The sequence below is a fragment of the Ambystoma mexicanum genome, chromosome 14, assembly GCF_040938575.1.
Source record: "Ambystoma mexicanum isolate Mex_15411 chromosome 14, UKY_AmexF1_1, whole genome shotgun sequence".
Classification (NCBI taxonomy): Eukaryota; Metazoa; Chordata; class Amphibia; order Caudata; family Ambystomatidae; genus Ambystoma; species Ambystoma mexicanum.
Window position 1 is genome coordinate 138,855,741 of NC_090940.1, and position 26,752 is coordinate 138,882,492.

At 42.1% G+C, this 26,752-nt stretch overlaps 1 protein-coding gene across 3 annotated transcripts in view; it reads left to right on the plus strand.

Moving 5' to 3' along the window:
- Window positions 1-26,752, plus strand: part of PACS2 (phosphofurin acidic cluster sorting protein 2) — a 1,334,790-nt gene that overhangs the window by 1,149,887 nt on the left and 158,151 nt on the right. For all 3 annotated transcript variants that reach the window (XM_069638734.1, XM_069638735.1, XM_069638736.1), the window contains one exon: window positions 6,581-6,689. In XM_069638734.1, coding sequence (XP_069494835.1) covers window positions 6,581-6,689 — 109 coding nt within the window. The remainder of the gene's footprint in view (window positions 1-6,580; window positions 6,690-26,752) is intronic.

Consider the following 26,752-nt stretch of genomic DNA (forward strand, 5'->3'; position numbering starts at 1 on the left):
AGACACAAGTAGCAGCTTTGTACGCCAAATATGTACACCATTAACTGTTTCTTTTTTGTATGTGTCATCTATCTGGTTGGATGTGCATTGTAATATGAACTATTATGCTTTTCAAGTTTTTTACTAAAGTGTACTTTGTAATAAAGTAAAACTTGACTAATGGGTAAAGGTATTTGCGTTAAAGCTCAATGTGCTCAGTTGACCAGTTAAAACATAGTATCTATCGTAAGAAGGTGCTATAAATGTAAAAGTCACCATCATTTAGGTGGCAATGAAGTAGAAGTGAGGCATTTTCCAGTCTGAGCTTTTTGCTGGTGTTTTTCTTGAAAATGCCCCAACAAAGAACCTATGTTATTTCTTTCTCTACTCTTAAGAAGTTTTCCTGTGGGATTCCATCAGAAAATACAACCAAAATCTAGATCTCCTTTGAAGTTGTTTTCATTAGGATGAGGTCATTATTATGAGCTATAACTCTCGCGAGAAGACCCTGAACTATTTGCTTTTTTGTGTGTGATTTACAACCTTTTTTCTTCAAAGGTCCACATCCATAGCGGTTTACCAGATGCAAATGTGATGTCTCCTGAGAAATGTTTAGCCTCTCAGGCTTTGGGTATTGCAAAGGGGCGCTGCTACGTAATCGTGCACCAGAGGTTAGCAGTTGGCTTCATTGTTTCAGGACGGAAATTAGGTCATGGATGCCCTAGAGAAAATCCCATGTGTTAGGAATCAGAATTCACAGTGGTATACACCTCTAAACATTGTTTCCTTTGTGTGAAAAGAATGAACCAATATATGGTCCTAGCTTCGGCTTATCTTGGGGGGCGGGGGGGCGTTAACAGGTGAGTCGAAGATTTGTTGGTTACCGGAGTGGTGATTGGTTGGGATTCCTGAGCAATATTCACATTTCGAGTGAAAGCTCAGGAAACATTTGATGTGAACCATGTCTACAAATGTTCGAAAGGATGCACTCTCCTGCTTGGAAGCAGAGTTCACACTCCATTTACTAATTTTCCTGTTTAACAGAACCCTTACGTGGTCTAACCCTGGGACAAACTGGAAGGATGAGAAGATGAAGCCAAACCAAAGAGTGTGAGGAAGCACTGCTGCTGCTGCTTTTAGCCAAGACCAGTCTGATGACAAAGCTCCGCCAGGGCCTACAATCTTCTCAAGTGAACAAAGAACCGATTAATCTGTGCTCACTTACCCCAACCTGGTGGGCACAGCTTGAAAGATCTCCTGTTTCTAGAGGAGGCCTTGCTGTTAGACGTTAATGCGACGACGGATGAAGAGGCACTGGCAACGGATAGTCCAATGCCTATTGTTACAGAACCAAAGAACTGAGAAATCTGAAATTACTGCGTACTGCGTACCTCTGGGCATTCCATTTCTTTCATGAATGGTGACCACAGGTCACCAAGTGCAGACAGTGGATCTGCACCAGACCCCAGATTGACCAGTTTGTCTTGCTTCTAGCCCAGCACATTCTCCATTGGGTCTTCTGTTCTGCTTGCCTGCAGCACTTTGATGTTGCCAGCAATATAGTTGCTACAGAATAAGAGACCCAACCATCCTTCCTGGAATAGATCCACTGCCTCCCCCCCCCCCCCCCCCCCCGGGCCTGCCCCATTTTGATGTAGGCCCTACAACCATTTTTTTAATTTGGATAACTCCCCCCTGTGTCCTTGTGTCTTCCAGGTTCTTGGTTCTCTGTCTTTTAGAGATCGAAAACCTGAGTCACTGACACTAATACACCCTTACATGAAAATATTATTTTCTTGGTGTTGAATGTTCTTTTGGAATTATTACAGCAGTCTGCATGCAACAATGAGATCTTCTCCATTCTGTCAAATCTAGCCCTGCAGAGACAGCATCCCATCCCTTATTTACTACATTATTTGGGACATCTTACTGGCCCTGCCTTCCCCACCAAACCAACTCCATCTCAGGTGGTCGAAGCAACTGGTGTTAGACGTATTTTTGCCCATTCTGTTGGCCTGGCTGAACTTCCTTAATTTACCCTGACATCGATTGGGGTCAGTGTCTACTCCACTCTCCTCGGGTGGAGGGGGCCGGGGTCTCTTCCCTAGCCTGAGTCCTTTGGACACCAGGGAATGTAGTGGGCTGGGATCAGTTAAACACCTTTCTGCCATCCCACCCCAATTTATCACTGGAAGCACCTTAAATGGTGCCTTCAGCTGCCAGGCCTCGGGTGCTTCTGCCTGCACTCCCACCATCTGGATAGGTGGTCATCCCAATGCTGTTGCCACTGCCCAAGTAGGCACTTAATCGATTATCGGCCAGTCCACAGTTGCTCAAACATTCAACACTTCAACTTCCCTCCAGAGGAGAGAAGATACAGCATCAAGTCTCATGACTCCCGCAGGGAGGCTCACCACTCCGTGAGCTCCACTGCCGGTGCTCTCCGAGCAGAGAGCCAACTCCAGAGAACCACTGTGGCAACTAGCCTCAAACAGAGTGACTCAGTTCACCATTGTGCCCACCTTGCAGGCCAAAGAATAGAAACCACAAAAACCTTCAAATTATAATGTAAAGTTAATTCACAAGCCATAGTCATTAGATACAAATAGAAGTAGGCTTTTCCTAAAAACACTAAGTGAAATCACTCTTTTTGTTTTTTTCCCCCACCGTTTTCTTTGCAATGTTACTTGACATTGTAATATAACAGACCAATTGCCTCGAAAAAGCGCAACGTGCAAATACCTTCTCTGTGAGTACTCTTTAGTTTGAAAATGTGGTGGAAAACTTTGATCAACAACGATGGTGTTAAATAAAACATTGTGGTGATGGTAGTGCTATACAAGTTGAAACCCAAAGATGGTCAACAAGAAAAGCATTGTGACCACCATCATATAAAATTGATATTCAATATATATATATATATATATATATATATATATATATATATATATATATATATATATATATTGAAATTGTTTATCAATACTGCCAACGCACTACGGCACTAGTAGGATGATTGGTACCCATATATAAATTAATTCGATATGCAATGTTTGGCATTGATGTAAATAACTGGTCTTGAGCCCAGAGCATCCTTTTGTTTTTGTGGTAGAGTTCAATGTGAGTCTGTCATAGCAGATTATTGTGTTCTTGTCGGTGGTGTATGTTTTTAGACCCTCTCTAGACATTGCTTTCATCAAAGGTTTTTTTCTGCATTTATTTTCAAGGCAACCATTCCATTATGCGTACTGTTCGAGTACTGCACTTACAAATGTAAATGTTGAGCTTAACCCCATCTGTGCTGGTTTCTTTGTGCACCCCTCTACCAGATGATATTGCATCATTAGTGCTGTTTAAGTAACTAACCTTAATGCACATGCCATGATGACAATCATTGGGGTAAGTTGCGGCAATGAATCGCAGACAGTACAGTCACAAGAACTCCCCCCTTCGCCGCAATAGAAAGTGGTGCTTTTTTTTAATGATCTGGTTTTTGCAGATGTTAAAAGGTGAGAGTAAAAACTTCCCAAAGGATAGACTGACCGGGTTGGAGAGACGCGCCAAATGTGATGCCACTGGATTGGGTAGCCCATTTCAGCAGAAAGACACTAAAATGACTTCATACCGTGCAAAACAAGGGGGGGTTCTAGGAGTCCCTCTACCGGCACAAACACAGCCCATTGACCTGTTCTTGGGTGGATGGCCCATGGGATAGTCTCAACCAAGTATTTAGCTCACATTCCCTTTCACAGAGGAGAAATATCCATGCGTATCAGTCTTTGTCCAGCGGCAGTCCAGCACCGAAATGCTAGGCAATTCTCCTCTGAACAAGAGTACTGACAGCAACCCCAGATACGTGTTTCAGCCTAGTGGGGCCTCATCAGTGAGGTGGAGCTGGTGGCAGTGATACTTTGTATTAATCTGGTGCACCTTTACCGCGGGCTGTGTTCACAGCTGCAGTACGAGCACCTAAGGTTGCTCATTTTACCAAAATGGCCCGGTTTTCTTTTTTCGCCATTTTAGTGTTTGTAATTTCTTGTTCCTTCCGCAGATATCCAGGGCGGGAAATTCCTTTGTGTGAATTCTATCTTCGCGGGTGTACCCTGGACTCCCCACCCAGGCTCCAGTCTGTCTGTGCGGGCAGGAAGCCAGGGAGGAGTCCAAAACTCCCCGGCCCTTTGTCTTACGCCTTGCCTCAATTGGGACAAAACCCAGTGGAGGGCTGGCTGTCCTGATTGGATAACCAGACCGCCCCTTCTTGTAAAATGTGGGGAGAGAATGCAGAGGTTGTACTGTAGTTCCTGATAAATACTGCAAACCTGGAAACTGAAGAGAAGTCGACCAGTGGAACCGAAACCAAAGAGGATGATGAAGGAAAAGCGGCTGAAATGATTTCGAGCGACTGGAGAGCCTGCTGAGTAACTGGAGCATGCTGTAGCCCTTCCTTCCAATCGACCTGGGCACTCCGAAAATTACGACCCCGACCCAGAGTCAAGAAGACCTGCATTTTGAGCCATCCCACGCGTTGCTGTGACTTGTGTTGCTGCAATACCCAAATACCCTGGGACCTCAAGCCATCGTGCGGTGCACAGTCTTCAGAATTCCGAATCTCACTGAAACTCACTGAGACACGAATCGAGTCCGAAAAGTCCCCTCAACAGTGTGCTGGACCTTTGTAACAACGAGAATTCAACCGCGATTTTCTGTCTTCTGTGCTACTTGAAAAGGCACCAAATCCACAGAACCGCTTTCACCCACGAGGGAAACCTTGCCTAGAGCCTTGTTAATTGAGCCTTGCTGCAAAGTTCCTTCCAAGGTCTTGTTTTCAGTCACCACGACAAGGAATCCACTGACCAGGTATTTGGCTGCAGACCCTGAACTCCTGCTGCAAAATCTTCTTCAATGCTGAGGTACGGTGTTTGCTTGGGTATGTACTTACTTTAAGCCTGTTAGGATTTCTATGTAGCTGTGGGTTGTCTTCTGTGATGGGGAGGCCTCTCATCCAGTGCACCCAGTCCCACTGCTAGAATCCTGCTAGTGTGTTCTGCTAAACCCCTGGACCCTCTTATAACTCTAAAGTAAAGTACTCACCTGTTTGCCCAGTTTTCCTAAAGAACTGACTTTTGCTACTAAAGAACCGATCCTGACAATGCCTGTTGGTCACTAGTCCTAGTGACCCCCCTTCTGCCACTGAGAACACTCATACTCCAAGAATAAGGGAAAGACTTTCAAGGGATTGGGACTTTTACCTAGAAAAGAAAAGAATTGTTTAAAAGTTACTTGTAAAGAGTTGGTTGGTAACTGTAACTCCAAGAGTGAACAGTTACAAAGGTTCTTACAAACCTTGGATGTGTGATGCACTATTCTTAAAAGTATGGTTAACCTCTTTTCTTTCTTTAGAAACTGTTTTGCCATTCTAACAAAGTAGATTTGAAGGTATTTTACTCTCCTGTGATTAGGTTGTGCCTCTTCCCAAAAGTAAAGTGTTGGTTTCACCAGATTATTCCTGCAGGGTAATTGTATGAGTGTCCCCCAACTGGGTCTTGCTTCCTCTGACTTGCTGCTAGCACGTCCAAAATAAGTCTGCATTAGGTTGTTGCCTACTAGAATAACTTTGAGTCATTCAGTAAAGTGTAACATTGGGTTTTACCTTCCCCTTCATTGTGAGGTTAAAAAGTAAGTTGGGTTTACTTACTTTATGTTAGTTGTGTGCCATCCAAAAATAAGTAACAAGAGTTACTGCGTATCTCTGTGTTTCACTGATTTCAAAAGCACCTGTAATTGAATATTACATCCTTAGGTTTTACTCACCTAGTATAACTGTGTTATCACAAAAGTAGTTGTAGGTTTTTACTACACCTAGAATAAGTGTTCCACTATTCACCAAAAGTATCTTGTCCAGTTGACTAAGTGATTTGTACTAAGAGTCAGTGTATAACTGGTAGGGTCTATTGCCCTTGCATGATTGAATGTAATTGTGAAAGTAACCATTGTTTTTTACTCCCCAAGAATAGGTGTGACCTATAGGGAATGTGTATACAAAGGTTTTGACTTTCCTAGAACTACTGTTAGGTATTTCAAATAAGGTCTATACTTGGGTCTGTGTGCCTTCAGTATAGTGTTGTGTTTTTATGTTGTGATTTCATATAATGTGTTAGTGCTTACTTACCCCTCTATTTATCTGGGCCTACCTGTATTTAAAGAAATCCTTTATTTTTACAATACAAAGTGTTTCAGTGTTTCAGTGTTTCTTTGGATCATTTGTATTACAATTGTATGTGTACGGATTCTACAGCCCTCTCTCTCTCCCTCCTAAGATAAGCCTAGCTGCTCTGTCTGCGCTACCATGTACTCAGGTGGGACAGCCTTATACTAAGAGTGGACTCTTGTATTGCCTCAGTTGAATGGTTTTACTAAGCCCTTAGTTGGACTTCAGGAAAACTGTCCTAGCAGAGCTGCTAACTGCGTTCTGGCGCCTGTGATTTTACCCACCAATCATTTTTGATTGAAGATTCCCGAACTCAACCATTGTCTTGATGTCTCTGTGGGGGTTCCCTCATTTACTGGTTTTTTGCACTTTTGTTTTGTTGCCTTCATGCAGTTCAGGAAGTCCCAGACGTTGTTTCGAGGATAACGCAGTACATTGCTGGTGCCAACTGCGCCTACCAGTTACCCATTGCAGAAGCCATGCTGACGTATAAGCAGAAAAGGTATGTTGCTGCTCTGAGAGCATGTATATAGTATATAGAGTTGGAGTGCTAAAGGCCATACCCAATTTTGGAGCATCACGGCACATATTGCTGCAATATGTGACAAACATTTGAAAATCATGAGGTATCATGGACTGGGAGACTGCAGAATCTGGATTATTTCATGTAGATTTTCTGTGAGCCTGGTAGAAAACCGTTGTTCTTCATGTACAGTATTTCATGCAAAATGTCTGCAATCTTGCAGTGTTCGAAACGGGTGTTGGGATTGCATAATTCATTTGTACGTAATGTTGCATTTAGTGCCCTTTAGAATTTTGCTTTCTGATTGTTTATACCTTTATTCATTGAGCAGTCATTTGCCTTTTAATTGCACCAAGGATGATTCAACGTTCTTCCTTGATCTGCCCTTGTCTAAGATGTCACTAGTTGAATTACTTTGTAGCCACGTGCTTTCATTGTGGTCAAAGAGGAAATGGAGACATGGAAAAAAAGTTAGTGAAAATGATGAGTGACAAAACAAATTCTGAGAATTGTTTATATATCCATATATATATATATATATATAGTGTCCTTTTATATATCCCCTGATATATAAAAGGACACATAGAGTTTTACCAGTTAATATCTGCATTTTCCTCTTCTTTCAGAGTTCATAATTAGGTTGTTTTCCTCTTTGTGTAAAATGAAATATTAAGTAATAAGTCCAATGAATACATTGATTCCAGTTTACATGGCCCTTAAACAACAATTCAACATACTGGATAATGCAGGAAAACAGTGCTTTCAAGGAAAAAGAATAACCAAAGTAACATGTAACTTTACATCCAAGCCTCATGCTCTCATGATCCAGAAGGACAACTGACCACACTAACAAAAATAAAGGTGTGGCGGCCTCTACACAGACTCTGTGCCAACAAATGTGCTTGGACACACCTTTGGATTTGTTGGCCTCCATCTTGGAACATCGCAGGGTTCTTTTCCCCTCTACCGCGTGTTTTATTCTTTGCACTTCGTTGTACAGTCTCATTTTGGAGATGAGGATCCATTGTTTGGATTCCTCCATCTGTGAATGCAGTTTTCCCAATACATTCAAAATCCACGCTATAGATATGTGCATCAATGTTCCCCCAGAACTGTGACCCACAAAAACATTGATAGAATTACAAAAGTGTATTAACTAAGTGCTTGTTTTTTGTAATTCTTTGAATGTTTTTGGGGCAACAGTTCTGGGTGAATAGTTCACACCAGTGACTAATAGAGTGGATTTTAATATCATTAGTGTGTGATATTTTGCTGGGTGCGTTTTCCCTCTCTAAACACTAGCATCCCTGTATGGTTTAAAATATTTTTTTATTTTACCCACCACAGTACTTGCTTCTGTTAGTACAGTTTTACAAACTTTCAAATGAGTTCATGTGCTGTTCGACTGGTGTTGTACTTCAGTAGCAGGTCGCTTTCCTTCATTCAAAATGAGTCAGCAGGATATTTAGTCTGTGTGCACAGATGCCTGATCCGTTCATAAACTCCCAGCTGTAGCCCAATCCCTGTGTTTGTATACTTGTGGGTATGTCCACTGGTAACGCTGCCAGCATTGTATGCTGGTATTGATGCAATTTCTATACAAAGTGAAGCCAAACCTCTCTTAAAAGTTGGTAGCATGGTCAGAACGACAAGGCGCAGCTCTCAGGTAGGGGTAGTAAGTTGACATGCAGGTACAACTAGTCCACTCACACAAATCTAGAATATACACACTACGCTGATCTACTGAAAAATATATACTTTAATAAAGTCACCCATATAAATCAGTTCAGATAAGTATTTCAGACATAATCATTGTATTAAAAAGACACCACGTATATTGAAAAACAGTAATGCCTAACACCAATGGCTATATTTGTATTTGTATTTTATTGAATTTATATAGCACTTTAATCCAAAGTGCTTTACATGAGAACAAAAAACAAATACAAGCATGAAATGGCAATTGAATCACAACTCGAAAACAGTACAAGGAACAATTTACATTATTGCTGAGGTAAGGAGGGAGTAGATAGGGACAGAGGTGTGAGAGGGTATGGGAGGTATGAGTGGAGGTAGAAGCAGAAGCAAGAGGGGAGGCGAGAAGGTGTGAGGAAGAAGAGAGGCAAGAATAAGACTAGATAAGAGCAGGAGGTTGGGTAGAAGGGAGTAGAGAGGAAAGGGAGGGTAAAGAAGTACAGGAGTAAGAGGTGAGGCATGAGACGGTGGGAGAAGTGGGAGAGGAAGCGAAAGGTGTTAGGGAGGAGAATGGAAAAGATAAGATTTTAGAAAAGAGCGAAAGGAAGGGTAGGAGGGAGAAGAGCGGATGGGGAGGGGGAGGCGGTTCCTGTGGAATGGAGCGAGGAGTTGGAAAGAGCAGAAGCCGGAGGGGGCGCAGGGTGGTGGTGGAGGAGGAGCGAGTAGGAAAATATGTATATGTGAGTGCTTTGCCAAGGGGCAGCACCCAACATAAAATAACGGGGGTTGGGAGAACAAGGACACCACGCACCCTAACAAGTAGATAAGTACCTAGTATCCTGCACAATTAAGTGATGTGTCCTAAAGATACATAGATGCATCCCAACCCTAGTAGATGTGGAAGGCCCTAGACCTGGTGGCCATCATTTAACACCTAGGACAGGGTATGGGATTAACAAGGTAAACACTATTTTATCCTGAGGACAATTAGATTTACAATCCCGAAGGCCTGAAACACAACTCTGTTTAGACCTCCTAGGTCCTTATAGCTGTAGTAATGCCCAGTTGCCCAAAACGATACATTAAGGCCACAGAGTATGGAACAACAATAAAGTTTAGCCAAAGTTTACAAGAGTCGAACATCCCAGCAAAACAATTTCCAGTTCCTGAGATCGGGAGATGGACCCCAGAGAAGCAGTTGCAGGACAGGAGGACCCCCAATGCAAGTCTACGGTGAATTGCAGTTAGAACAGTTAGGAATCGCCCTTCATAGGACCCCAAGGTAGGTATTCATGTGAGCAGAAATGTCTCCAGATGCACAAAACAATCTGGTAAGCAGACTGCTCTTCTACACATGTGCTGTATTCAAGATTTTGTAATCGGGGTTGTCCAACGACAATCCCAGAAGCACAGTAGAACAACAAAGGCTCTTCCTTGGACATCTTACTTCCATCCGGGAGTGAAAGATCCTTTGAAGAAGACTAGGGAGAACCCAAATAGTCTGCTCCCAGCAACAGGATGAAAAACAAAAGGCAGTAAACAGAGTGTAGAGATAATGGCTGGTGCCCCAAACTGAAGATCCAGAAAAGTGATAAACTTGCAGCATCTTTCTGGACTCTTGCAGCAACCCACAGCCAGGTAGATGATTTTAGCGGGATGCAGCTGTAAAACAGCCCAGGCACAGTCTGGGCTCAAGCCAACAGATGTGAGGAGTCTCCAAGAAATCCGGACTGAACTTGTTGCAGCAAAAAAACCAATCCGGGATAAGGCCAAGCCACTATACTAGACAGTATTACCAGGTGAGGGCTTTAAAAACAGCTAAACGGGAGGGACTCGTCTGGAAAACTCCTTTAGCTGGTCGACAGATCTGCCACCTCCAAGTTCCAGAAGCGTAGCCGCAAAAGAGGGAGGCAGGGCATAGCCTAAAAATCCACGTGAAAAGGATGTGGCCAAAAGCCAGCCAGCCAATCGCAAAAAGGTGCTTTGGGCAGACTCGGGTGACGTACCAGACTGGTTGATGTGTGGGATTACCACGTAGCCAAATCCATCCCCACAGGAAGTGAGAGGGCTAGTCTAGGGACCTCTACTAGCCTAAAGCATTTAGGATGGAGCAGTATGGAAGCTGCCTTGATGTGCTCACAAAGAACCCGCATTCATTCATTCAGTCAGAATGACTTTTGACAGAATATGTACAAGTACGCTATTGCTTTATGTTGACATGATTGCTGCACACAGGACAAGTAATCCTATCGAATTCTCTTCACTGGTTCTCCTAGCCAGATGGGAATTGTTGGGTGTGTTGTAAGGTGCAGATGTTGGGGTGGTAATATGGGTGGACTTTTTGGAGTCGGCGGGAAGATCTGCATCCTGGCCCTAGCATGATGACGCTGGTTCTGTTCACAGCTGTGCCTGCTTTACATGTTCCCTCTTTGTGTGGCTGCCAGAGGGAGGAAGCGGGTCCCAGGATTTCCTTTCTTCCCTCCAGGTGACTTAACACGGATACAGATGTTGACAGCCTTTGGATGTCTGCAGAGCAAGCATCTTGGCCCCTTGACTCTGCATGAGCTCCCTCATCCCCATAAACGCACCACAGATCTTGTTCTAGCCGTTAACTGCATTTTACAACTGCCCACTCGGAACCTTTCCTCCACCGAAATGTGCCATGCAAATTCCCGATCCTTTCTCGACAGCCTGACCGCCATGCACAGGGTCTCTGGAGCTTTCCGATCACCACCAATGAGCTATCTTACTACTACCCACACATTCGTTCACTCACTTCCTTGAACGGCTTCGTCCCCCAGAGCTTTCACTGATAGTTTCCGAGTTTATATCTCACAATGTGCTTTAAAACGCGCTCACCCCAAAGCCCAACACCGGTTGGTACCTCAATGCCATACAAGCTTTCAGTGTGAATAATAACCAGGTAGAAACGTAGGTCACCAAGGTCGTCGTTAAGAGTATGGTGGTAATGGTGGACACATGTGGTATTTTGAATGCCTCCTAGTTTTAAAATACTGCTGGAAAGGTGTTTGAGAGGGCTTGGGATAATTGTGGCACTGGAGCATGTAGGAAGTTCTGCATGGGGTTAACATTGCCTATTTACCCCTTGCATTATTTTCTATCTATCAATTGCAGTAAATATTGCGTGTGATTCCCAAATCAAAAACAAACAGGGCATTTGCTATATCTCATGATTTTACTGTTACGACCACACTTCTAAAAAGGTCCCAAGAACAGAAAATTGTAACCCACACGGACCAAAGCAACAATGTATTTGGAAGCAGATTAGATTGTGCTGTCATCGAGAGCCCACTGAGGTGTAAGTGCAATTGTGATCTTTTTGGTAAAATGTCTAATAATGTTATGTTTTTTTGTCTATATTTATCTTTTTGGTTGCCTTCTGAAAAGGAGAAAGCGTTCTCATTTTGATTTTAACTTAAGGTATCAGTCTCTTTGGGTTCATGTTCCTCCCTTCTTCTTCCCTTCCTGGCTTTTATGAGGCTGGTCTTTTCATCTTTAACAGTTTTTGCAAGTCCGGAATGCTCCGCTCATTTCCAAATTTAATTTTCTTTTAATGTTTTCCTTCCTGTATTGTCAAGAGGTTGGCCTTTCACTCTATACATTCATTATCTGGTCTTTTAGAGATTGGGCCAAAAACATCCCAGACTCCCAGTAAGCTTTGGAAGGCAGACTTTCAGGAGGCCAACAGATAGTTACTTTACAATCATGTTTCTTTTCCAGAGTACACCTCTGCTATGATTGCTGAAACTTAAGTTATATTCATTTGAAGTTTGCGCCCAGTGAAAGTTGAAATATCCGGATAGTAGAGCTATGTATCGTCTACATAGTTTAATGGTGGGAGGTTAAATGACATGCAGTATAAAATGGCATCAATCTAGCCATATATAAAAAAAGGATGTCTGCGGGAATCCGTTGCAACGCATAGTTTCACCACTAGATGTCACTGCCGTTTCACTAGAGGGCAGCACAGGTTCAAAGTAAAGCCAGGCGGAGTACAGCATTTGCTAAATCAGTGCATAGGAAGGCAGAGACTGCCATTTTGTTTCTGACCCTTTCATCCTGTCATATTTTTTTTTATTTTTTTTATTAATAGTTAATTTGGTCTCGACCAAAATTGAGACCTTTCAACTTTAAGAACAAGTGATAAATCACATATGCACAAATTTACAACAATTTACATGAATAAAATATATACAAAAAAAAAACAAGAACGTTGTACAGTATGCTATACATCGCAAACAACTTTTGACTCTGCATACATTGGTATTTTGAGCTGATGCAAGTAATTAACCACAGCATATCTTACGGCCTTTCTATTGGTATGGTAATAATAATAATAACAAGGCCAATAAAGTGTCATAGCTGACACACAGGAAGCAGATTAAGTGGTGAAGAAAAATTCTGCAGTGTTTTAAGTCTATTTTTCGATACCGAAGGACTGTCTAGCGTCCGAGACTTGTTTGAAACAACTGAGCCAGCTGTCTTATTTACAAAGACATCTTTCTAAGTATCAACAGCGTCCTTGAGATGTTCTGTTGATGGAAGAGCTTTTCAGAAAGGATCATTAAAGTGCATTGAGAATGTAACTCTATGCAGTCTTCTCATAGTAATGTTGGCGGATCTAGCGGTAGAATATTAAGATAGAAGTGCAACCTCCATCCTGACCGCCTCGTTAGGGCATGGATTGCATCTTTAATTATTGACTGGTCCAAATCCTTTCTGAGCCAAACCCTGCTATATAAAATCAATAAAATCCTGTTCATGCTAATGCTGCCATACGTTTCATTCGGTTGAGTTCAACAGTGATGTATCGATGGCACCAAAAACGGCTTATTGTTCCACTTTGCAAAGTCAAATTGTACTTTACTTTTGAGAATGGTATGATTTGTTTCCCAAAAAGCAGGCTCCCCCAGATTAACGCAGTGGCGGGCACACAGCAATTGACATTGCTGCACACAGTTCTATGCTTTTATATTATAAATATGTACATACATATATTGATCCCATGAAGCTTCTGATCCTACATTTCATACATGGGTACATGTGTAATCGCTTTGCAATATGCACTTGGGGTTTCTGCCCAGTCCTGTACCACTAAATGGTTTGAATAGACTATAAAGCGCTCACCATTTACACAAATGTCCTGGTTTCTTGTCTTGTTATGAAAACATGTTCTTGTTCTGGGTTGAACCCGTGTAATGTGTCCTGGAATCTGCACTGTTAAACACGTTTTCAATGACTGTTCCACGGGAGGGCTATGATGGTCAGTGTAGGGTTAAAAAAGACCAGCCTCTGTGTACATTCCTTTTTATTTCTCTTTATTTTCTAACAAATGTATGGGTTTGAGCCGTCATCCTGCTGGTATATCCTTGCTGGCTGGAATGCTGTGAAATCTGCTTTGACCTTGATTGGTGATAATTTAGCTGACCCTTCCAAAGTCTTTTTCCTCTGCTTTCCCTTCCTCAATAAGCCTTCACCCCCTAACTCTGCCCTGCTCTGCTTTTAACCCTTGGTTTGTACGCCATGGTGTATGACTCAAGCATGTCATGCCTGTTAATCAATGCACTGTATATTGCATAGGGCTGAATTAGTTTAATGTGTTGTGTTCCTTCAGTACGTTTGTTCATATTAATATGCAGAATGTCTGGGTGAGGGGAATCATGAGCTCTTTTGGTCACTCGCTGATTCGCTGTGGGCACTTCCTGGATCTTGGAAGGCACATAGAGGTTGATGGACATTGTGTGCAAATGAAAGAACAACCTCGCTGTGGCATCTTATGACTTCATTTGGATGAAGAAGTGATGAGGGCCAAGCCATGTTGGGACTGGGTGCATTATCATGAATTCCTCTCCTTGGGCACGGATTGCACTTTACATTTATTATAATTACAACTTCCACTAAGACAAGCAACAAAAAGATAGGAGTGAAAAAGGTCAAAGGGTGTGAGGTTGATTAACACAGCCTTAAGTTGGGGTGTAGGGTACTCTCGAAAACCTAGGCAAACAGGCAATCCTTAACCTTACATTGGCTTACCTAGTGGTAGTTGAGCACTCCAAGCCAACTCTTATATGGGAGTGCATGGTAGACATTAACACGGTGGGGCTTTGAATAAAGGAATGTCCACATGCTGAGGTACTGGAAAATTTACTTTTTATCTTATTAATATTGAATAATGTGTTGATGTAGGTTACATATTAGTAACTTGGTTTCATAAAGTTTTAAGGAGTATTGTTTGGTCTTGACTCTACTAGTCATCAACCTTATGGTACCATGCTTGACATATAGCACATTAGGACATGTAGTAGCCCATCTAGGGTGCCGTCTTTCATAGGATATATTGGGAAAGACCAACAGGTTTCAGATTGGCCGAGCGGGACTTCTTCCTGAGGCTGTGCAGTGGTCTACAGGTAAGTATCAAACCCAATGTCCTATATGATTTTGCTTTTGTGCTGCTTGTGTGCCTTTATGACTGTGAGCCAAGTGGTGGGAACCCTTGGGGTTCGATTGTTTTTGGAATATGCCAGCAGTTGATGGGCAACACTCAGTTTGGTGAAAGTCCACTATGTGGTAGGTTCAGGTGGTCCAGCAGTGGTTCCTGTGCAGCTGAAGATCAAGCAACATTTGTGATGCTGGTGCACCAAACAGAACAGCGTCTGAAATTGTGGTATTGTGCAGCTTGTCCTGTTAGTTTGCAGTGCAGCTCCTGGGTCAGAAGGTGCGCCTCTGAGTCCCAATGTTAATTTTTTGATTAATATGGTTTGTAGGTTAGTTCTTTCACTTTGAGTAGCAAACGCAACCTCTTTCAGGTGCCATTACTCTTGATGTCGAGATCTGTGCCTCTTTGTGCTGGGTCCACACATGGATTTGGCACCAAAACATTGCTGGGAGAAGGGGCACTCAGGGGCTTGCCTGGGCCCACCTGTCCATGGGAAGAGATTTATGGTTCTCTGTTCACCCTGGTCAATAAAAGCCAGGTGTCCACCGATATGGGGCCGAGCTTTGCCATCAAAACAGTCCTTGGAAGAATTCAAGAACCTGCATTGTTTCCTTATGGTTCCAGTTCGGTTGGATGGTTTCTTCTGTGTGTTCGGACTCGTCCCCAGATCCGAGAAGGTAAATTTGCAGATCCTGTTTCATAAAAAATTGGTGGGGACTATGGGAGTAACTGTGATATTGAGCAGAGAGATGCATACATTCTTTCATACCTTTTGCCAGGCAATCCCATCACGGTGGGGAGGATTCAAGGGGGACTTGATTTGGGGGGTGGAGTTGGCAGTGTTTGGGACTGCCTTCTTAAAAGTTTGAAAGCATTCTCCCAGACGTTATCTCAAATGTGAATTCTAGACTTTCAGTGCAGGCAGCATTCACCAACTGGTCCTATCTAGTTCTGACATTTGTAGCCCTCAGACAGCCAGCTATCGCCACATTTGCATTCTGCTCACTCTTCTGTAGGGACAGTGTTGTCTGTTCCTTGGACTCTGTATTCAGTTTGCACAAGGTTCCATGTTAGGGTCACCCTGGGGCAGTGCTCCAGATAAGATTTGGAAGTGGCAGTATTTTACTCCCTATTTTTTAAAGTAAAATGATTTTTTAGGCAGTAAAAATGTAAGTCCAATTCCCAATTACAGTATTTTATAAGCGAGTAAAAATGTTTTAAATGAAAAACGGAAATGTTTTTGTAATATTTATTTCTTTGCACCTAGTTATTCATGCACGTTAAGATACATGTTCACTGTTTCCAGTCGGGCAGGTAAAATAGTAGTTTCTTCCTGTGGTACTACGTGCATTACTGGTCAAAACATAACCATGGAGCTGTGAGGGTGAAAGCAGGGGCACAATGTCCGACGTGTGTTTTTCAAATCTTTTGTTGGGAGTATTTTTACTCTTTTTGTTTTTTTGGGAGTATTTACCAATTTTTAGGGAGTAAAAGTGGACAATACACCCCTTATCTGTAGAACTGCCCTGGGGTATTAAAACACTACAATGTTAAAAAGGCTGCCACTAACCAGTGAAACCCACACAGCTGGCTTTGTGAGCAGAGGGACAAAGGGATAATGGGTACTTTGGGGTCCCCTAACCTTGAGGGACTTAGTTCCCTGAGAGACAATCTGTATTCACGTCCCTGATGTTGGCTCCGATGAGGACTAATCGGCAGAAAAAGTCTGGTAAAGGCGATGGTGAAAGTAAAGCACAGACAGGGCATCATGCCAGGATGTTGGGATGGTACTTTGGGTCTAGCGACATGTTTTAAGACTTTCTTTGGTTCTCAACTTTCTTACACTGCATTCAATATCCAATGACTAGCCCGGGCATAGTCATAGTCACATCAACACATTCAACTTTGTTTACCTTGACATACATAAGTGCCAGTATCATACTGTTTGTTCTAAGTGTTTTGTGACTTTCAGTGGCCACTGTGCTCAAGAAATCGAGGCCTACAGCACAGTGGAAGATTGGAGAAAAGAATACACGGTAGTACAGTGTCAAGGAGACACTTGCACAACCCTCACTCAGGTTGGCCTCGGAAACCACCCAACACTTGGGTCCATCCATACAGTGGCTACGGACTGTCCAAGCCACAACAGCGAGTGCAGGATTATGCTAACAGTGTTTTGGGTCTGCATCATAGGTTCATAAACCAAAGGAAGAGACCAAAAACAAAATGGCAGAGAGCAGGACTTACAAATATATGCATTAGTACCCCAATGGCTACCAATAAGGTACATTGAGCTACCTCAAAATCCCTGGTGAAGCTAAAACTAAATTACAGCTGCCACCAGCCTCCTCCCAAAAACGAATGTATGGTGATCTAATCACCCTAGGGACCAAAAAAATAAGCATTGCTGTCCATATGGGCTACCATAGAACAATATACTCAAAGGTTTGCAGTGACAGGGTGACTTCTGTAGACTTTCATCACCCTCTAATCACAAACGATATCGGAGATCTTATAAGAATTGAGAAAAAGCAGAAACTTTAGTTGTCGCCTAAAAGGGACAGTAGTTACCAGACACAGATTTCTGCCCTAACACACAGTATGACTTTGAATGAAAGAATGTACACCCAGGGATGCAGTATATAAATATGTACATTTTCTAGACCACTAAAGTGTTACATAGGAGCTGGAGGTACCATAGGCCATATAGCTACTGAACCGGGCCACCTCTCTCAGGAAATAATGGCAAACATACAGGATTCTGATTGGCCTTGTGGGATACTTGTCCTGCACAACCCCTAATAGTAAGAATCGGACCCAATGTTAAAGGTTGGGGGTAATGTAACATAGGTCATTGCTTCCAGATTACTCTAGCAACTTAATGAAGACTAGTTGAGTGGATAACCTTGTATTTGGTTGTCAGCAATTCCTGATTGCTGGCATTAGCCAGCAAGGAAGCTAGCTGGCCAGATGTTGGTGTAATTAATACAATAATTGCTCGTGCTGAGTTGCACTACAACTCTCTGGATTGCTGAAGCACACGTTCAGTGCTGGAAAGGTACAGATTGTATTGGGTTGAGGTAGAGCCAGTCTTTAGTACTGGGTTAAGTGCCTTCCAAATACCCAGGCTCCACTTGCCTTTTCCTCCCACTCCTCACCGAGACCTTCTCTCTCCTTTTCCTTGCACCTTCTCTCCTCCCTGCTATTCCTCCAACAATCTCTCCCCCTTACAATCCCTCTTCTGTCCCTCTGATGGTCCCCTCTCTTTGTCCACCCTCATATCTTATTTTCTACTTCACCCTTCTCTCCACTACTCTCTCCTCCCAACACTCGCCTCACTATACTCTCACCCCACTACTCTGCACTTCACTCCCCTCAAACTACTACAATCTACTCCCTCTACTCACTAGTACACTCTCCTTTCACTACAAAACACTACACTCCCCTCCCTCTCCACTAAACCCTCCTACTCTCCTCCTTCTACACTCCATCCACAGCTTCTCCCCAAAGTCCCCTTCCTTTCACTTCATCACCCTTTGCAGCCACTCTCAATCACACACCCCTCACACTCTCCCTAAATCTCAATCCTTTCATGCACTTTCACACCTAAGTGTCTTTCTCTCAGCAACGAATACATTGTCATGTACAGGCGTTCTGTAATTCTTCTCCACTCCGCTGCACCATCTGTCCTCTGCCTGGTCTATTGGTGGTCCTCCTTTAACCTCACCCGAACAACCCACACTGCTCTGGTCTCTTTGCTGCCTTTTCTCTTCCCCCTTTTTCATTCATTGGCTCCTCCCATCAGCTGGTTCTCCGGGCCAACCCCTGGCTTCCTTTCCCCCAGGGGCCAGGGTCACAATCAATAAAAGACATAACTGGGTTTAAGCCCTGGCCTCTTTTTCTGCCTAGATCCACCGGCTTAAATGATGGCCCACTGCAGCCCTATTTAGTTTGGGCTATTAGGTGGTGCTTGTGTCACCTATAAGCCAGAACTATTTCCATTAGAGTACAGATGGAGATAAATGGCATATCAGGAGGGACACAAAGTTCGTCGGTGTTTAGTTATTTGCCCACCCATTGACTGCCAATGGCCATGCTATGCCCCTTCCCCTCTAGGTCCTGCCCCTTCCCGCCCAAAATACCTCCTCATGAGAACTCTTTGAGCTTGCCTTAATGACGCTTTACCATCAAACTTTGCACTTGATGTTCCTGCCGGGATTTTGTCAAAACAGTCCTCTGAGAGTTAATGACTTAATTAGAGTTGTAAATCTGCTACTGCTATAATAGAAATGCCTTAACCAGTTCTGCGTTCAGCCACTCGTTTTATAGGCACTATTCGAGTTCTTCACAGTCCTGTGGCATCCTAGGCATCGAAGCAGTGCCTGGCAAATCCAACAGTTTTGGGTTGTGTGTGAGTATTGGGCATTTGCCAGGCACTGCTTAGATGCCTAGACACACTCACCATTTTATACCTGCTACCATCAATGGCCAGTTCATACCACTATGCCAGTAACTGGCAATTGCCTTTCCCATACCTACTCAAAAACCCAAACTGTTGGCATTGTCAATGCTTGTTAAGAGTTAGTGTCCGGATTATGTGGAGCGTCTGTTTTGCCAGTGTGATCTGTGCGGCATTCCTCTGTCGCTCCGCTTGCAGCTGCCTCTCTCTAGGTAAGCTGCAGACTGGTTTCCAGTGCTAGGAATCCTGGTATTCGCAGGCCTACGGTCCATCAGAGGAAACACTGGCAAGCAGTGTGCGTAACCTGTATGAAGCGAGAAGAATTGGCATTTGACATTGTCAACCAGGCACAGGTCGAAGGAAAGCAGCGGGGGCCCTCCCAACAGCCACACCCCGCCTCTGGGGCAGGACTGGCTCTAGGAAACCCCATGATAGGCTGCCTGCCCCAAGTTGAGTGATCCCCAATGCCTTTTGACAGGGTCAAGCCCCTGACCCCATCGCATACGATTACTAACGGTGTACTACAGGTGTGAAGTGTTGCTGGTTATGTCGTCAAGGAAAGGGCAATGCACATTTTGACTTCTAGTGGACTGGAGTTCCACCCATACCTGACAGAAATGTGTGAGACTGCATAAACCGGTAGCATAACATCACTATTATTTACACAGGTGAGCAGCTGGAGGGTTAGTCATGAAGCCTGAGCCTCCACTTCGTCTATTAGATTTTTTCATTGACGTCTACTCATTTTATTTTTCATGTTTTCCTAAATGATAGCAAAAGGCACTAATCAAAATAGGAAAAATGATATTCATGGTGATTCTGGTATTTTTAGTCCTTGCTCTCCCTCCTACCTAAGCACTTGGGAAGGAAGGGGAGCAGAACCCCAGAGTAATACAGAACATTGTTACACTCCTCACACATGCGCAGCAACATGGCATAAAACCTGTGTGCAATAAAATATAAAGGGGGGACACCAGGCAACAGTACACTGCGGTCCATCCTGGTTAAATAAATTCAATAAAGGAATATAAGGACCGAATGTATAAACTCTAATATACAGGGAACCATACCATTTCAATGTGAAGAAGAGAAAGGATTCAATTTGCTCCTTATTTAGTTCAAAATCAATTAGAAAATGTATTATTAAGAATCAATATGTAAAAAAAGAATGTATTTGTAGAAAAGTAGTAGACAAAAGTAAAAAATGTTTTGATGCAAACTATAAAAACTGTAGGTATTACTTTTTATTATTTTGTATTCTTTTATTTTTTATTTTAGTGTTTGAGTTCAAAGAACTTTTCACAAATATAACAAAACATACAAAATAGAGAATAAGATTCCAATAAAAGGAGGAAAATTACAATTTCACTTTAGACATTTGATAAAACGGGAAATACATACAAGTGAGATAAAAATATGATAAAAAGAAAAAGAGAAACTGCAACATACTCCCATCAACCCAATATGCCAACGGTAAGATGAATCTCAACAATAGAAATAATACAAAAAAAAGTTAAACAAAATGAGCAAAAGAAGCCAAAAGAAGCTACAGATTTACAACAAACTGATTGTTTAGAGATCAACCAAAAGCTTCACCTCAACTTCAAATTTTCTTAGGCGTACATCAGCAACCTTCCATATTTGTGTCACGGCAATGTTTATGCTCCGATTCAGCCCCGCAAGACACCTAAGCCAAAAACGTATGGCTCATATGAATCGGATCAAACCCAAATTTTATGAAATACTTTTCATAGATGGAACTCATACTTTTACAACAAGTAAGGACATGCCTTGCAGTTTCAATCTCTGATTCATCTAGACACAGTCTACAAAACCTTCTGTTGCATGGGAGACCCGTCCAGGCTCCACGTACCCCCAGCACATTAAGTTGATTGAGTCTGATGTCCAAAAATATTTTGTAGTTAACTTTGGATGGCATTAATTATAGGCAATATTTTATATAAAGGGTAGTTTAGCAAACATACATAATTAACTCAATTCAGCCACTTTATCATGACTTGCAACCTTTTTCAATGGAGTTCTTCAATGATTTTAATACCACCCTCTCCCTGTGATCCCACTTAGGGGAGTACCCTATTTTTCCAAAGAAATCAAGTATTTTCTTCTGAAAGATATTCAAAGCCTCCAGTTTGCCTCCCTCCATTCCTTCGCGAAGAATATGCAATAGCGTACCATGACGTGCATATTTTATTTTAACATAGAGTCGTGCCCTGTTATGTTCAATCGGAGCAGATGGGGAGATGATGCCCATTTCTATCCTAATGGCCTGTATCTGGGTGTAGTTCGAGAGACCAAGTAACCTTCTCCAAATAAGCCCCTCTGTCACATCTGCCCACACTGACCCATCAGAGAAGGAAGATTCTAGAGCATATAAGAAAATAGCCACCAGCTGTTGCTTGTAGATATTAAGAACACCCAACAAGCTAAAGCCAGCTGTTCTCTTAGAAAATGTCATAACCGCAGTTAACATAGCCATAATTTTGGTTCTCTTACTTATTTGGACCAGAGGATTCATTTTTCTTCTTTCACCACATATCTCATGGCCCAGATATTTATAGCTCTTTACCTTCTTTATCATTCTCAAGGCACAAGGTATGGTCACTTTTTTGCAGCAATTGTGGCCAACCGCCATGAATTGAGTTTTTAGCAGATTAACTGACAGCCCGTTAGTTTTAGCATATTCACACAGGGCATTAGCACTGTTACGAATACCTACATAGGTATTATCAAATATGATAATGTCTGCGTAGCAGATCCACCCAACCTTGTAATGGCCAATTTTAGGAAAGGCATTCTTTTTGTCTTTGAATATACCACCAAAGTCAGCCATGAATAAATTATACAATGTAGGGGCAAGTGCATATCCCTGTCTGACCCCTTTATGTATATATATGGGATCAGATAGAGAACCCCGATTATCCAAACTAATTCTGGCCCTACTATTATCATAGATCATCATACAACAATAAAGGAGATGAGGAGGCATACCAAAAGATCTAGGTTTCGTCAAAAGTTTCAGGCGCTCAACAGAATCAAAAGCGGAGGAAAAATCAACAAATACATATAGCAGTAATTTTTTGTCACAGTTTGCCTGCTCAATTACCATATTTAGAATGAAAATGTTATCCACCGTAGAACAGCCTTTCTTAAAGCCGGTTTGGGCCTTATCCAAGATGTTTTCATTTTCAATCCACTTATTAATTTGCTGGAGAATAATGGTGCAAAAAACCTTACTTGGAACGTCGGTAAGTGCCAGGAGCCGATAGCTCTCAGGCGAACAGTGGGGACCACTCTTAAAAATCGGAATGATATTAGAGACCTTCCAAGAATCAGGCATCATCCCTGTCTCTAATCTTTTGGAATAACACTGCCAAAATATCCGCCCATATGTCGGGATTTTCTTTAAGAATGATATGACAAAGACCATCTGGCCCCGGGGCCAAAAGCATTTAAGATTCTTAATTATTAGCAGAATATCATCCCTACATATGGACAAATTATCTATAGGTTGAAGATCTAATTTGGCAGTTTCCCCGTGGAATTCATTGGTGAGGTAATTGCCCCAAGCACAGCTGTCTATAGGAATCAGAAGCTCAGGGTTGCCAGCATTACTAATAGCTCTAAAGCTAAACCAGAACTTCTTGGTGTTACCATCTATAAGCATCTTTACCATGTGCTGCCATGTAGCATTTTTCTCTGAGGCCAAATATCGTCTAATCGTATTACGATAGCTATATCTTATCGATTATTCTTGGCTTTAAGCAATACTAAGTTTAGCTCAGAACGATCACATTGCCGCAGTTTTCTTCTCATCTCTCTTTTCAAATCCCTTATGTTTTTATCAAACACTCTACTATTGATAGCATTGTTTTTTGGGGACAAATCTTCCCTGCAATGGGCAACGGCTCAAAAAGATGTTTAGATATCCAGCACGCAATATCTTCTGCTGAGAAGTACAATAAATGCTCCACTGTAATATTCTCAGACCATTTTTTTGCCTGCGTTTACCAAGTTTGAATCAGACCATCCAATCCTATGTCCATTACCATACGTATATATTTCGCCAACAGCATCTCGAGCAGGAGCAATAACGTCCAGCTATATCACACACTGCAAAAGATAGTGATCACTGAATGTGTTGTTCACAAGCTCAAAACCTTTTAGTTGGCCAAATAACTTCTCACTAAGGCAAATAAAGCCAAGAGTGGACGTATGACCATTATTAGACCAATTGATGTGATTGAGAGACCTATCAAAAGTACTACCATTGATTACAGTTAGTTCTATATCAGAAATGAATGTTTTCCAGCCATCTGTTTTAGTGAAAGCTCCACTATCACTAGGCAGTAGATTAGAATTAAGATTGCCGCCTAACACAATATCTACTTCATTTTCTCCCACCAAATTAGAGACCAAACACTCATATATGTCCTGTTCTATGGTAGCAGTATATTCATTTCCTGGGGATCATATATATTGATCAATATAATTTTACAATTATTATGCAACGTCACCATCAGAGCATTCGGATTACTCATTGGATTACTAGAGGGCATTATATATTCTTGGGATTTTATTGAGTTAGACACCAAAATGGCAAGGCCCCCAAAAGGTCTACCCTTGTCACCTTTTTTTGCCAAATTTTGATAGGCTTTAAAGCCATCGAAAGCCGCATTCCTTAGTAACCATGTTTCTTGCAGGAAAACAAAGATTGCACCATTAAATAGCTGAAAAGTCCCGTTACCAGAGAAGAGGTAGCTATGACCTCTCGTATTCCATGAAATAACAGTGGAATCCAATCATCCACTATTATTCACTGGTGGCAGAAAGGAACACAGCCATTCTTAATGGGATTTGTTTACATCATTTCCAATCGTAGTACTCTTTCCTGCTGGGTAATACGACCAACCTCCAGGTCACCTTTATTGCAGGGCAGATTGCCCATGTTCAAATTAGCATCAAGCAGATAGTCACTGCGTTTCAGATCGTCCTTGCATTTTCTAACAAGACAAACAAACGCTTCTGAATAGCAATGTATCCAACTAAAGTTCCCTTTACAAGACTCCACAAATTTAAAGTCCCTACTTTTTAGTATCCTCAGCTGCAATATAGAACTCAAGATTTCCAATAGTTTACTCCTATTAATAGCCTTGTTGTTTTTTCCATTGCAACTAGAGATGACAAACTGTTTCTTAGGTAGGCTTTTATTGATCGGGGTGGAGGGGTAGGGATCACCATGGACTCCTTCTCTGACTTTTCAATTGACGTCCATGTATCTTGGGTCACCTTAGAGAACTTAACCTTAGGCTTAACATTAGGCAATACAAGCTCAGCTGATTCAGCCACACTATCATAGCTGCTAGCCGAGGAAATATCAGCCATGTCAGTAGAGCTGTCACTGATCCCATCAGACAAATCATCAGCCACTTGTACCCCAGAAAGATTTTTGTCAAGAATTTTATTTTTATCAGAATCAATCACCCAGGAAGTTAGCGTGCCCCTTTTAAGAGCATGTTTTTTAGCATTTCTGGCCGCTCTCTTTCTACCTCTTTTTGTAAGAGTTTTACTGGGCACGTTCATCACTTTAACCTCGGCAGCAGATTGCACCCCACCTTTTGAGGCTTTCATTGGCTCTCTGGCCCTCCTTCGTTTCTCTCTTTTGGATAGTTGACGACAGGCAGTTATCATTTCTGGTGCTATACCTTTTGGTTCTGGTTTACATGTTTTGGTTTCTAATTTTTTCTAGATGAGATAATGAGTGCTTTAAGTTCACAAACCTCTAATATACGTTCGGCCTAGATGCTATACCCATGCATTTGTTCATGTAGGCCTAGCATATTGGCCCACTTTTGACAAATGTATATAATGCAATTGTACTGAGGAAATAATCCCAGCTCCATCGCGCACGGCACTCCTTGTCCCAATTTTTAAGAAGGCGCACAAATGTTTGCCAAAATCACACCATCTGATCAATATTCTCAAGGCCACTTCAATACCCTTTGATAGGGTACTGTATGGTAGACTGATTGGGCTACTTCTCATAATATAATTGGTATCACATGGGGACTTTGCTGGAGTTATTGGTGCTGCAGAAAACTTAAAATCTTCTAGATATTTCTGTGCCAGCTCCCCAGTATACTTGTACCAAACCGCAAAAGGCTTTAGAATGTTTAAAATAGTTTAAGCCCCTGCAGATTCACTTTTTCTTACCAAACGTTTATACCAAAATACTGAGGCGAGAGTACATTTTGGTTTAGGTGGTGAATGTATACAGAGACCCGGGTTGTTTGGCAGCGGTGTCTCTCCTCTTTAGCCTTTATATAAATTTACTTGAGGAGCTGATAGAGGTAGTTCGAGACCTACCCTCATTTGGAGGGGTCCCAATGCTTCCACTAAGTTATGTGGACAAGACTGCTGGTAGCAAGTACACCAGCTGCACTGAGGGTTAAATTGAGGGTATCCGTACATGATCTTACTGTAGCATATCCAAATGATTAATTATTGGACCAAGAAGGGAATGAGCTGCAACGTCTTTCGAACGGTTAAAGACTTTCACATAGGTGTCGTATATTGTGAAAATATGTGAGGATTTGGGCATGTAAATAAACTATCCTCACCTATGAAACGTGAGGTTAATAGCACAGTTGCACACTATAGCAACCCTATGAGCAAACAGTCAGTACCAACTACTTTGAAAATGTATGTGGTCAATTCTAGGGCCTTAGCATTTCATGGCTCGTGCCTTTGGGGAATCTAGTCTCCAAAGAGACTCCAAATGTAGAGGACTCTTGTCTCAAACACATGACTTCTCCCAGCATCCTCCTCGAATTCTGCTACCTATTCACTGCTGGATCAAAGATACCCACCAGATAGGTTTTTAAGCCTCCCTATATTATTCTGGATTTCTCTATGGAGCAATCAAAGTACTGAATTAACTAGCCTTATTCGCACTGATTTATCTAATGGACAATGTGCCCACAAAATTCCATGATCATACCATGTGAGAGCGACACTATCTTCAATCGACGTTTAACATGGTACTTACATTCTGGTGATACAGGTAAATGGCACAGACGATTTGCTAAGAAATTATTAAAAGAAAAATTCCGGACCAAAAGAAGAAATTAAGTCAAAGAAAAAGAGCACACTCTGTTCTAAATATAGATTGTTTTTTAGAACAATCTCATTTGGGTATCCAATCCCAAACTAGAAGGTGCCTTCTTCATTTTAGACTAAAATCCCCTTCACTGGGGCACTCATTAGCACTATAGTCACATTCCAATGAAAACATTTGTATGTGGCTTTTAGTTTCCTACAGCATGAGGATGACTACAAAACATGTTAGTCTTTTGCAATAAATACCTCATTGGTCGTTGCAAAATTCTACCTTTTTTTAAAAACATTTTTTAA